At 44.1% G+C, this 14,086-nt stretch overlaps 1 protein-coding gene across 1 annotated transcript; it reads left to right on the plus strand.

Annotated features, from left to right (window-relative positions):
- Nucleotides 1-1,731: 1,731 nt before the first annotated feature.
- On the plus strand, nt 1,732-12,590 carry FAM83A (family with sequence similarity 83 member A). The gene is made up of 4 exons (XM_075495221.1): nt 1,732-2,229; nt 5,158-5,325; nt 6,839-6,963; nt 12,044-12,590. Exons 1-4 carry the CDS (start codon nt 1,747-1,749, stop codon nt 12,588-12,590), a joined length of 1,323 nt encoding a protein of 440 aa, XP_075351336.1. The 5' UTR covers nt 1,732-1,746.
- Nucleotides 12,591-14,086: the final 1,496 nt, after the last annotated feature.

A 14,086-nucleotide genomic window follows, 5' to 3' on the forward strand; every position in this document is an offset into this window, starting at 1 on the left:
CGGTGTTGACAGGGCGCGATCTTGCACGTCAGGTTAATTAGGCGGCATCATTTTCGGCATAATTGCGCAGAACAGGTCAGTAGATAATTAGTGACTTTTGGCCGCGTCTGACAGCTGCAGGCGGATGTTGGGGGCGGGGGGAGGGACGGGATAGTTTTTAAAATCACACCAGGAAGTCAGGGACAGGCCCTGCCACCACCTCTCCTGGGCCCCCAGGTGGGTGTTTCCTGCCCTCCATCGCTCCGGGATTAAAATCTGAGCCATTTTATACCCCTTTCTCTTTTCATATATGTATGTTTGTGTCATCCTCACGTGTAATTGCTTTTTTCCCCCCCCATCAGGCATCTGACGTAGACACAGACCCAGAATCTGGGAAGCTACCCTGGAAAAACTGGGCCTGTGTCACTTTGAGTGGCCCTGAAGATGTCCATGCTCCCGAGCGCATTGTTCAGAGCAGCAGGATCCTTTCCCCACTCAGACGTGCCTTCAGCAGCCCGTACCCGCGTGCAAGAGCCCAGACTGGTGTGTCCCCTTGATCCTGCGCTCCCCTCCAGAGCACCACGGCACGCCGATTTACAGATGCAGCGCTACGCAGGGCAAGGGCAAACTCAGCCTGTGTGAGAAAACTGTGTCACACGTGCTTCTGCGTAAAAGCATGCACACAGGTATTTATGGCGTACCTCAGGCAGGGTGCCTTCCCACCCTGCCTCTCCTCGCCCCCATGCAGTCATACCAGTCGGCCTGGCTCCCCGGAGGCACTGCGCCTCTCACCCCACTGCGAACCTGCGCCTCTGTCCTGCTAATGACACAGCAGCCGAGCTGCCATGGGGACAACGTGACTCCAGAAGCTGCAGCCTGGGAAAAAAAAAAAAAAAAAAAGAAACCAACCAAACAGCCCTAAATGTGCACAATCAAGTGATGAGTGTTTGTATTTCTGATGCTTTGAGGCCAGCTCACAACCCTCCCTCCACATAATATTCAGGATGTTTGAGAAGGGGTATTTTTCTTTTAATAGGATGGCGTAGTCACAAAGCTTTAAAGAAATAGATGAGTGAATCGTCTATGGTAATAGCAACATACTACGAACGGGGCACAGTGACGAAGTTTAAGTCTATTTTTAAGCCTGCCTGGCACCATGTAGGTGCAGACAAGAGTCCGTGACCCTTTCTGCTGTTCTGAAGCTATGGACATGGCTGATGTCTCGGTCCCAGTTCAACGTCAGAGTTGTTTTTGCTCCCTAACGAATACAATGGGAAGACAGAGAAGCCTCGAGCTGTTTTGAAGATTGTGCAACGATGCTTGGGAGCCTACCTGCTTTTGCTTGAGTGCTTTCCTCGCTCACATTTCACAGAATGCGACAGGAAGGGAAATACAACCGACTCGGAAGGCCCTGGTAATTGGACTCGAATTCTTCGTATGCCCTGGGGGTGAGGTGGGTGCCTCTCAGATAAGTAATCTAATCAACTTTGCACTTGTGTTCCATCTGGAAACAGATTGTTGCCGAAGTACACCAGCACTGAGAAGCAAGCTTCGGGTTTTTTTTGAAGATCATTGTACCAACTAGATCAGGGAGTGTGAATGTGCCTGAGGTAATAAGATCTCTTTATTTTTATTCATAGTTAATTTGTTCAGCCGAGGCGATTTCACGCCAGAATGCAGTCTCCAAACAAGAAGGACGATTGCACTGCCTGCGCTGCACATATGCATGGTGCCTGCCCGGCAGATCAACTGCTGCGACAAAGAGCCATGAGCCACTCCAGACACATGGGCAAGATAAGGAAAAGGCTGGAGGATATCAAGAACCAGTCCCCGAAGTTCACAAAAGCAGATTTCAGCCACAACGAAAGCATAAGGTTGGCCACCGATGCCTTCCTGGACGGTGGGACAGACTCTTACCTCAAAACTTTAAGCAAAGAGGGCGAGGTGGATTTCCTCTCCTCAGTGGAAGCTCAGTACATCAAGGATAACACCAAGGAGCCCTATTATGCACAGGAGTCCCTGGCTGCTGACGGGGCGGCCGCACCAAAGCAGAACGATGCCGGGTCGCTCCCTTCAGGGACCTACTTCCCCACCATTTCTGACAGCAGTGAGCCAGCTCTGCTGCACACATGGATTACAGCGGAGAAGCCCTATTTAAAGGAAAAATCCACCGCCACTGTGTATTTCCAAACAGAGAAGAACAGCAACATTAGAGACATCATACGCCGGTACATCAACAAGACCACTCAGGTACGGGGAGAGAATTGCTGTTTCCTCTGCACTCAGTTGTCTTCCTGCTCTTAAAAAGATCAGGTAAACGTGGTGTTTGATCCGAGCCAGCCTTGTGTGTTGCAGTGTAGCTTTGCTCTAGAAAGTGGCTGTAAAAAGCATGTTGTTGAACACAGGCAGTGCTTTTTTTTTTTTTTTTTGTACTCACACCAACACCTTTTTATGTTGGTGACTTAAAAAAAAAAACATTCCCTCTTCTTTTAAACATCCATTAACCCGGCAGACCAAATGTGCTGTAGAAAGGACAGCTGGGCTCTATCCTTTCTTGTGCATCACCAGCAGGATGGTTTGCTCCGATCAGACCATTGCACTGGTAATGAGAATTAAGCTAAAGCAAGCTCTGAGCCATTAGCAATTTTTTTAGGGGATTCATGGGAGATGTGGGTGAAGGGGAGCTTGGAGAAGGGCATGTGTGTCTGGTATGCCAGCAGCCGTCCCCAGAGAGAGGAAATTATTCAGAAAAAAGACCTTTCATCCCTAATACATTGTCAGTGCCACTAAAAATGCCACGTGGGCTCCATACAGAGACTCTGCAGTGTAACTTGGCATGCGGGAAAGGTGCAGATGATGCCCCTGACAACAGAGAAGTGACAGGGGTCCCGTAGAGAGGTGCCAGCCGTAAGCCAGGCTGCCCATGCACTGGGAAACCAGAAGCTGAGCAGCTGGAAGGTGACAAAAAGTCTCTGTCATGTGTGTTCTGGCAGCTCTCCTGTTCTCCTGGAAAAAAAATATTTGACATTTCAGGGCTGTGTTTACCATCATCCAGGAGCTTTCCCCTTGTATAAACTCGAGACGCCACTAGCATTTTCACAGGGGAATGGTCAGGAACAAAGCCAGGCTGTAGTGCCTGCTGTCCGGACCAGGCTGCGGAGCCCGCTGGAGTTACAGACTTTCGCTTTATTATTCTCCTGCAAGGGCAAGTGCTGGGTCTGATAATCCTGAGCATAATGGCAGGGGAGAAGAATCCCCGTTGGCAACTGCCTTGTCAAAGGCTACAAGTGCTCAGCATATCAGGGGAATTATAGATCAGTCATTTTAAGTTGGTGGCATCAGAAAGATACAGTAACAGAAGAAATGTCTCTGGAATAATAAAATAAGCATCAGGTAAAGTATCAACCCAGGCCAATTTTCTGTCCCAAGAGGAGAAAACTTGTAGGGGAAAAAGTGGGAAATGTTTTATAAATTCATGGTTCACATGACCTCCTTAACCATCTAATTTACATTACAAGAGGGTGCTGGAGCAACACTTGCTCACAGTATAAATTTGGCAACTGCTTTTTGAGTACTGTTTTTCAATGGCAGCGTTTATTAATTAGTGTCTGATAAAGGTCTATCCTGGATAGCCTCGTATTTGATGTATCCATTAATGACTTAAACAACAGAATAAAGACTGTGTTTGTGGATGACATCAAAATGCAAAGGATTGGCAAGTAGTACTATAATCTTAGCACATTTGTGCAACAGGAGTAAATCATAAAATGAAATTCGGGCAAAAGAAGCGAGAAGTACTAGAAGGAAGAGAGGAAAGTCAGGTGCAGAAATACAAATTGGGAAAAGCTGGTGAAAAAGCAGTACTAGAGAGAGTGCTCTGGAGCTACAGTGAGGCTGGATGCAGTATTGTGCCATTTAAAAAGACAAGGTGAGTTAGCAGTAAGTGTGGATGTGAGATATTGGACATAATCGTGCCACTTACCTAACACTGGCAAGGCCCTTTCTGAAGCTCCGTGCTTTGGCAGCAGAAGGAAGGTGTGGGATCCTCACTGCTCCGCGAATAATTTGGCTTGCCTGAACAGGATGCTGGCCACACAGGATGTGCTTGGTCTTGTAGGATTTCCTTGTGGGGGTGAAGGCAATAAGCTTGCTGGCAGGTGTGGGCACAGGCTTTGGAGTAAGATTCGGTGCAAGTTGGAAGCAATTAGTAAGGCAGATCTGCAGAGATACTGTAAAGTTTGTTTTGATTGAAGTTGATATCCTGTGAGTGCAATTATCAAGGGTTCCCTTGCTAGTCAATGGAGAAACAGGCAGCTTCTGAAGATAAGTCAGGTATTAGCTGGGCTGAATTGCCCTACGGAGATGACCTTTCCTATGGACAATAGCAGACATCAGCGAAGACCAGCACCTTCGTGAGGCCGTGCCCAACACTGAGCGTAGGGGCTAGAGTATGGAAATGGGTTTATATTGCATTTACTGTTCCCTCGATCCACGCTGGCTGGAGGCTGTGCATTTAAGTAGCTGTTGGGGCTTTTATGCCCAGTCATGAGACTTTTAGATGCTGTCCTGCCAATGTGAATTGGGAAGCATGGATGTATGGTTAAAAGGAAACAGTTTATAAATTGTTATAAAAAAACAAAAAAAGATGGAGCTGTTGCAGTCTGTCGCCCCACCACCAACGACAAACTGAGGATTTAAAGCCAGGACCATTCCAGGTGTAAGCCTTAACAGAGAAAGCGTCATCCAGTGATTCTTGCTAAATGCATGTGACTTACAAAAGCTAGTCAGCCGTTTGGCAAGGGCTGCGATCTCTTATTTTAGCTACATCCTTATTATTCTCTGATTAGCACTTCAATATATTTCCTAGTACTGAAATCTCACCTACAAATTCATGGGTCATCTTGTGTTTTACGATTAAAAGAGCTTAACTGAAGTGCATATGTTGCATGTTGTATTGGCTTTGTATGACCAATAAAACAATGATGCAACGTGTCTCATCAATTTACTGATTCAGGCACTTAGGGAGAAGAACAAAAGAAATATCCACATATGTCTCCAAAATTTGTGTTTGTTGGAATATGTTTTTTTAAAAGAATAAACCATATTTTAGTGGCCTCACAGGCAACCTTAACTTAGGGAAATTGACTCTGCTAATGCCTCTGCTTTTTCCCCCCGTAGGTGCTAGCTATCGTGATGGATGTGTTCACAGACACTGAGATTCTTTGTGACCTCCTGGAGGCAGCTAACAAGCGCATGGTGTTTGTCTACCTGTTGCTCGATCACAGCAACATAAATCTCTTCTCAGAGATGTGCGACAAGTTGCAAATTGCTGAGGATCTCTTCAAGGTACTGTGGCTCTGTGAAGCTCTTAGGCTCAGATTCATCTGCCTAACTTTAGGCACTCTGAGCTAGAAGCATGGTTATGCTAGGGTCAGTCCACCTTGTAATTAAAAGGGAGCAAGAGATTTCCAGAGGTAGCATTAGCACACCTAATTCCGCTCTGAAGATGCCTACATTTTTCCATGGATGTTACAGGAAGTTAAGGCATTTCCATTAGGTCCTTAGATGAAACTAGTGTGGGCCTTGAAGTCTTAAAACAGAGCTTAAGTCCCCTAGGGGAGTTGTCTAACATACATAAGCATTACAACTGCTTCTGTTTAATAACTCTGCAGCAGCCTGTGGTCTGGCAGCCACGGGTAGCAGGTGCACAAAACTCTTTTGCATGGCAATACCTTGGTTGCACTAGGTGGTTTCTGATAAAACATGTTGTTAAAGCCCTGTTTGAAAGGTAATGCCTCAGATTTAGCTGGCTGTTAGCTTAGTCCACCTTCATCTCTGCCAGAGGGAACTGACCTTAAAAATAACCTCCTAGGGACCACTTCAGTTGTTGCTTGAGATGCTGTAGGGCACCTGTGGCATCTTCGTGGGGATGGCTGATACCGCAGAGGCAGCGGCCGTCTGGAACGGCGGCTGGAGGATGGGCAGGAGACCTGAGGGCATCTTACATGGACCAGACACCAGTGTTTCAACAGCTGAATTCCACCCCAAATGTATAAAGAAACTGAAATTAATAAAACATGCTCATAACAGTGTTTGCATGTCTGTAAACCCCCACTCCTTAGGAATAACAATCCTGTGCTATTTATTTAAGTATGCTGCTACAATACACAGGCTTCGACAACGTGTGAGCCAAATCCTTGGTGCCACTCATTTACTGAGGCCTTGATTCTGCAAAGTGTGCGTATGGACAGCAGCATCAAGTCTGGGTGCCTGGCCTGCCTTAAATGCGCTTACTCAGGTACAAGGACAGCGCAGAGCATTGCATGGGCTAAATTGACCTGCTTCTCCCCTCACACATGTACTTGCATCTGATCCTGCAGGACGGCATTCGTCTGGGCTGCACTAGCAGAGCAGCATGTATGTCCTTGCAGGCCCAGGTGGATTGGAAGAGCAGAGGTTTTGCCCTGCTGTATTGTGCCATAGCCAACGTAAAATAAGAGAGCTTACAGCTAGAGCAAATTGTTGCTGGGGTGTCAGCAGAGGTAACAGACTGCTCTCAGCTATGGACACATCTCATTTCGGTAGGGGTAGCATCAGTTATCGTTATACGGCGCAGCTCCATCTGTGTGAATTTCCATGCAGGTTTATATCCCCATTGAAACAACTAACCCTGTGGTAGGTGAGAGAGCTTGGCTAGGTTTCCTCTAGTGCCAAACCTTCAAATATAACATTAGAAGAAATCATAACAGACATTGGGGAAGTGAAGAGCTAAAGGCAGTGGGGGGAAAGGGCCCTTTCCTTCTGATTTTTAGTTTAAAGAAAAAGGAATTCACTCTCTTAATTTTTTTTTAATTTACAGAATATTTCAGTCCGCAGTGTTACTGGAGAGGTTTACTGTGCCAAATCAGGCAGGAAATTTTCAGGAAAAATACAAGAAAAATTTCTTATCTCTGACTGGAGATACGTGCTCTCTGGATCTTACAGGTGAGATAAGCCATTGCAGTTCATGTCTAGGTGCTCTTTTAATATTTTTAATATTACTTCACAAAAAAATGCCATGGAAATTTTTGTACAGGTGAGAAGTTTTTTTGAACAAAAACCCCTCATGTTTTCAAATATGGGCCATTTTTCAATAATCCGTTTAACTTGCTTTAAAGCTGATGTTAGTTCTTTATGGAGTGTGGTATTCAATTTAAATGTTCAGAAACTAATGTAAACAACTTTGCCGGTGCAGCTCTGGAGCAGAACTAGAAATATGTATAGCTTAATATTATGCTTTCCTCATTGTTTGGGTCCTCAGATGCTGTGATCATGAGACATGATACATTTCCATCTCCCTCGGGATCCCTTAATGTAGCATATGTCACTCAGCTTATCTGAGGATTCGTTCTCCATATGACAAGTTCAGGGATTAAAGGGAAAACAGAAATACTTCAGAGACTTACCATTTTTTTCTTGTGTTTCATTAACAGGTAGGCAGTATGTGTCTACGCAACTGTTGTACCTTCCCTTTTTTTTTTTTCCTTTTTTTTTTGTGAGCTGAGTCTGTAACTCTCCACTTTTGTGCTGCTATAATTATTTCAGGTAGAGGATGTAGCATCTCAACAACTGGGTTTTTAATTAAGATCCAAGATCCTCAGGTCAGGGAATTTCAGGAGACTCTGAGCTTGCATCAAATAAAGTTCCTACGCCTCATGGCTACTTAGATAAGCTTCACAAGTGACTGAAGTGTATCCTAGAAATCCAGACACAAAAAGATGACAGAAAAAAATTACAGAGGTGATTATTTAATTAAAAGAATAAGATTGTTTTTCTTAATATTGGTTTATGATTTGGAGGCTTAAATGCCTCTAGTCCGATAAAACTGTGCCACCAGGAAGATTACATAGCTATAGTAACAAAGGTAAAGGTGAACACGTGGGGTTAGCGTCGGCTGCAGGAGCTCAGCTGTCCACAGAGGTGGGCATCCAGTTTTCATTCAGTTTCCAAATGAACCATCAGACAAAAATGAGTGAACACTCAGAGTTTTTTTTTCTTATTGGCCGCTCTGTGGTTTTCTTGCTCTTTCAGGTTTTTTTTAATCCCTCACCAAAGATGTGTAGAAATGCAACAGGAGATTTATATAGAAACGAGATGTGAAGGATGTGTGGGAGAAGAGAGACAGAACAAGATCTATTTTCTTTAGCCAAGAAGCTTCCTTTTGTCTTCTCTTTTCAGTCCCAAAAAAAAGAAAAACCCTCGAAGTCCTGTGCAGTCACTTCTGTCATTCTCTACTGCTGTTGCAGTATCTTCTAACCTCAAGAACTTTGTCAAACTACATAATCCCTTATCCAGCAAGCAAGCAGAGAGGGTGGTGAGGAACAAATCTATACGCTATTTAACTTCAGCATGCTCAGCACCAGTTTGCAGATTCACATGGGTTATAGCTGGCTATCAGTACATGGCATTTCTGTAGGTTTGCTAGCTCTCACTTTATTAATCTGAAAGTTTTCTGTTATCCCTAAACCTTATCCACCAACCTCTGCAGGTATAAACAAGAATGATGTTGAGTAAAACAGACTCAAACTCTTCTGCAATGCATTTGTTAGAAATAAAATTGGAATAAATCTTAAAGCTAATACAAAAGATCTGAAAACTAATATAACAGCAAATTTCCCCTAAGTGCTGTGCTCTGCATGACTTTGTAATAGTGGTTGGGGGAACAGGCTGGGGAGATAAAATAGCCCTTCAGGACATACTGCTCTAAAAGGGACCCTGGCTCACTGCTTCTAGCCAAAGTGTTTGGGGACAAAATATATTTGCCTAATGGACAGCAAAGAGGACTGAAGCTGGCAACTAGGTAGAGGCAAAGGAACCACCACTGAGTCTGTGGCATCTCCTGCTCCGGAGTGGTTTTTAAAACCACGTTAAAAAGCCATTGCTTGGGTCAGTGTGGATAAGCGTGGTCCTGCCACACAGGCCAGGCTGGAGCTGAGAAGCTTCTGAAGGCTGTTGCAGCCATGTGTCTGCACAAGTGCAGGCACGAGTAAGTGTTTTAAGTCACAGTTTTCCTCTCAATTTTCATTGCCAGTGTCTGTGGTGTGGGGTTCGGATGCAGTATTTTGTTTTGCTGTCTCTGTGTTATGTTACTCCATCCTATGATAACTATCTTATTCCTTTTTTTTTTAATTAATTTGAAGTTAGATAGTGCATGAACTCTGTGCTCCTAAAGAAGGCAAAATGAAAACAGCAGAAAGCATAGACCTTGATCCTCAGGGGCAGCTGAGTACCCTCCTGGCTGCCACTCTGAAAGCCACTGGCCTCTTCAGAGCCAGTATGTAACATCTAACACTGGGGTGCTTTGCCAAGAACATTGGTTCAGGTGGGGTGGGTTTCTCATACAGAGGTTATCCCACCAGCAGCCAACACTAACGTGTAGGTTAATGCAAACCTGAGCTCAGCTGAAAAAGCCAGTCCTTCTGTTTCAGATTAAATGCATATAATGCTGCATGTTACCGTAGCACTGTAAACACAAGGGATAAGAGCATGCCTAATGAACTGCAGCTGCAGTAATGCAGAGGGTACCCCCAAAAAAACCCCAAGTCCAGAGCAAATGAAGCTTGGACAGGAGAGATGGGTTTCGATGCAGACTATCATAAATGAAAGGATCCGGAACAGGACATAGGTTTTGGGACAAAGCCCTGGAAAGATTGCTGAGAAGTATCTATTAATGACTGAATTTGTGATACAGCTTTGGCCCCAAGCTAGGCAGTACTTCTTTGTGCTTTCTCTTCTTTCTGATGTGCTTCACTCAAAGAGGCCTGGTAGAAAAATGATCCTTCTGTGCAGATAGTGACAATAACAGACTTCTCTGAGCCTTTCCCAGAAGAGTACTCGGAATTGTAAACTAAGGAGCAAAACAGAGCCTGAAACCTAAACAATGAATTTCCTCTTAGAACGAAGCCAATGAAAACCTGTTAAGTCTTTACGTCAAGTTCTGCTTTGTTCTTCAGCAAAGTGCACAGCATGTAAATTGCTGTGACTCACTACATGAAGTCCACAAATGTTTGTCTAAAATCACGCAGGTCTCACCTTGTTGCTTTACAGGTGACCCATTTGCCATCAGTCCATGGAGAATCTTTGGGCTATTAATTGGATCCAACTTTCTCTGCTTGCAAGGGTTACAGATAAGATCGATGAGCCACAAATGAGTACCTCTCCGTCAGGTACTCCAGGAAGTTACATGTGGGAGTAAATTATCAAAATTGGGGGCAACAGCTTTTTCCTCTGATTTTGTTGGGTTTTTAAAAGCCATTTATAAGTGTAATTGATTTTTATTTCTCTCTAAATTTTCTTTTATAAGACTAGATAAAATTCTAGCACATAAAGTATAAACCTGCCACTTCACACCTCAGCCCTTTCATGAGTTTGTAACCTTCAGTGTAGATATCCCAGACTAATTGCGCATGTTTTTGTATTTGTTCCTGGCTTATTATCTCCTTAACAGTTAGACAAAGGACATGCCAAGGTTTAGAGAGTGCTTCTTAGTGAATAAAGGCAATGTTGAGCTAGCACAGCAGATGTTACCCACACAGCGGGGAGTTAGCTTGCTGTGCTGTTTACCTTGGCTCCCAAGGTTTCATCCATATTTAGAATGATTTGAACAAAGTCGATGAGAAGTACCTGTGTTCTAGTAACTTAGTGTATATTTGCATGTCCAATCATGAAATGTACAGTATATATTGTAGGGTTGCCCAGTGGCACCGAATGACTGATTTCTTCACTCCTCCCCTTGCTCCTGAAGCAACAGTATAAAACCACTGTATGCCCCAAACCCAACCCTCTTTAAGAATGCTCCGAACAGGCAGATGTAAATCGTCTGTCTTTATTCCCTTAGAGTCAGCCCAGGCCGTCAGTCCCACTGAGTTTCACAGGAGTTTTGTCAAAACATGACAAGAACAACATTTAAAGTGCACACACCTACAGCCAAATCTGGCTCTCAGCAATCCTTTTGCAAATCCAGCGTAGCTAATAAAGTCACGCAGGAATAACCAGGGCAGTTTTGCCAACACAGAATAACCTCGGGTTCAAATCCAATGCTGCTCTGTATCCTCTGCTGCACAGCTTGAGCCCTGGTCAGCTCAGGGAGTAATTACATTTCATTCTCTCAACTAGGCTCATTTTATTGATGCTGCTGCTGCTCAGACAAGGCAGCCTGCACAGCACAACCAAGCTGGCTTGTGGTTTTGTAAAAGAGCACAAATTTATTTTGCCAAGTGGATTAGGGAAGCACATAAAAGAAAAATAATTTAAAAGCTATGGGGATTTCTAAGGTGTGTCTCTGGACTACCAGAATGAAAACTATTGCAGTGTTTCTCCTTTACTTTAGAGCAAAGTAGTATTTTTATTTTTGGAAAGGCTGTAGGAAATATTTATAATTTCGTTTTCTCTGTAGTGAAGAAAATAAGCATTTGTCAGGTGTGGCGATTTGTTCTGTGGGAGTGGGATGTGACAGGGAGGTTGGGGTTTTATGTGTTTCTTTTGACCAATGCAGAAAAAGTAAAGCAAAATGAAAACAAAGGATGGTTATTTTTCGCTAGTCTTTCTAATGCCAGTTTTGAGTGGGTGAGAGTTACCAACTGGCACAGCATTCTGTGGGAAGGTACAATTTATGTGTGTTCAGACAAGACATGGTAAGACCTTAATTTAAGCATTGTGCATGGAAGAGAGGTACCCGAAATAGAGGTCTAAACTCCTTTCCATGGAACAGACACCCTGACCTTGGGCATTGTTTCTGACATTTAGTCCTGCAGTGGATCTGGATGACCACTCCCTTTAGGAGGCTGTATAAGTTTACAAGGTTTCTTGAAGGTTTTAGAGGCAGCTGCAATAACAAAGCTTGATCCAAGTCAAAGAGCACTGATGTGAACTGACCTGAAATACAACTGCAACACCATCTTCATCCTGTGTTTAGACAGGAAGCTTCAGCAGTAAAACACATTTGCCTTTTGTACCATCCCTGCGGGGATCTCCAGTTCCTAATGGCTGACGTTAATGCTAGCCCTTACCTTGTCTCTCCTTCCAGCTTCACATGGTTATGCGGCCAGGTTCACCGCAACCTCCTCTCCAAGTTCACAGGTCAAGTTGTGGAGCTGTTTGATGAAGAGTTCCGACACCTTTATGCACTGTCCAAGCCAGTGAGGGGACCGAAGTCTCCACCGCGCACCATGCCCTTCCTGTTCAGCAAGAGCTGGGCCCCCCAGCGCAGCCTCCCTGACAGCAACGAGGGAAGCGCTAACACTCTTTCCGATCCCTTCAGCAGCCTCTCACCTGGCAGCACCCACCAGACCAAGCAACCCCCAAGAACTCTCATATTCAGCAGCAACTTCACCCACCAATCACCTCTCCATAGAGTTAATTCCTTCCACAGCTATTTCTCATTCACACTCCCACCACCACAGAAGGCCATCCAGGCTAACTACTATCAGCCACACTATGTGGCAGATAACTCCACAGTTCTGTATAACAACATGAACATTTACAGACCTGTAAGACTTAGACAAGAGGAACCAAACAGGACAGGGTTAAGCTCACCCTGGAGATGCCTCCACAAAGCTAACCTGTTTGCATAATAACCACCTTGTTTTGAATTGCACGTAAATATAGTGAGGACCTGTTTAGCAATCGCTTGTGTACTGATGAATATAGAAATTCTGTATAATACAAAATGAGGATGATTTCAAGCCTCTTGTTTTGTTTTGCTGCTTATGGATGCTTCGTTTCCCTAATTAAAAAGCAAGCCTGCTAACATGTAAACCTTGGGTGCATCACGATCCCAGGAAGAATACATCTAAATAATGCTGCTCACAGTGCAACACTGGTGCTGCCTATCACCTCTGCTTGGTAGCATATTTGTGTAGCAGTAGATTTAGGTGGTTAACTGTTTTTCACATGGCCAGGCACCTGAAAGTGGGGTAAGTCACAGTTTATTACTGTGCATTTTTATGCACACTTGCATAAGGAGGCTGCTATTTACGTGCCAAACCGATGCTGGCAGCAGCAGTCTACCTTCATGCTGTCATCGCACCTTAATCTTGATTTAGGAGGACTCCTTTAGGGCTGATGGGGAAGCACAGCTTCCACCATTGCACTGTCTCCGAGCTGACTGGTTGAAGTGCACAGCAAGGGCGTCTGTTCGCAGGGTTTCTAGGAAGGGGCCTGCTAAACATGACATGGACCAAGACCAACAATTCGGGTTACGGAGGACATCTTGCAGCCACCGTATGCTCAGTTGCACTCATTAGCAACGTGGGTTTGTTCCAGCACTCTTTGTTACAAACCTCCAATCCCACCAGCTCAGAGCAATTTTCCTCACTGCAGAGCATCTGTATAGATTCAGACTGGAAAATGAGTAAAAAAGCAAAGTCCTACTAGTAACACACCAGGACTGAGTTCCAATTCATTTAGTAGCATATGGATCTTAAAAATCCTCTCAGTAGTCATTTGACTGAACATTAAGTTAGAGGTAATGACGCTTTATTTCAGAGTTCTTCAAGGTTTCTAATTTTTAAAGAGAAACTGGGTGTCTGTAGTGCCCATTGAATACAGAGGGAGTTACAGAGGTTCTGCAGCTTGAACCAAAAGCAGAAAAACTTTCTGCCAAATAATCTGTGAAAACGATGGAAGCCTCTGTAAGCAAAAGGCAACAAATAGTAAGAAAACATGAAACAAAGGATTTCCATCCAAATCCCAAAGTTACTAGATGCCTAAGATCTATTGATTTCTCAGTAGATTATTTTTTTACACCTACTTTATATCATCTTTCATCTGACTTGAATGGAAAACAGAAACCTAAACACATTTGCACATCTGGCCCGTTTTGCGTGACTTCTCACCTGCTCAAAAAGGAATACAATTTATTTAGGCTGTGGACGATGAAAACTGTATGCAGCAGCAAGATCTCAGGTGAGGAAAGTTTCTCATCCTTGGAAGAGCAATCATTTTGAAAGTATACCAGTAAAGTTTACAGAACATAATGAAAGGTACAGGATGGACACATCCTGCTGTAGCTTCAGTGTGGACATTTTTACCTGTGATATCAAATTTTGGAGTCCAGAATAACAATCAA

Source organism: Mycteria americana, chromosome 2 (genome assembly GCF_035582795.1).
Source record: "Mycteria americana isolate JAX WOST 10 ecotype Jacksonville Zoo and Gardens chromosome 2, USCA_MyAme_1.0, whole genome shotgun sequence".
Lineage (NCBI taxonomy): Eukaryota > Metazoa > Chordata > Aves > Ciconiiformes > Ciconiidae > Mycteria > Mycteria americana.

What these genes read in the sequence shown, in the direction of transcription:
- FAM83A (XM_075495221.1), top strand. Translation starts at nt 1,747, where the DNA reads ATGAGCCACTCCAGACACATGGGCAAGATAAGGAAAAGGCTGGAGGAT. An exon ending in ACATCAACAAGACCACTCAG is followed by an intron (nt 2,230 to 5,157) that starts GTACGGGGAGAG and finishes TTCCCCCCGTAG; the next exon opens with GTGCTAGCTATCGTGATGGA. An exon ending in TTGCTGAGGATCTCTTCAAG is followed by an intron (nt 5,326 to 6,838) that starts GTACTGTGGCTC and finishes TTTAATTTACAG; the next exon opens with AATATTTCAGTCCGCAGTGT.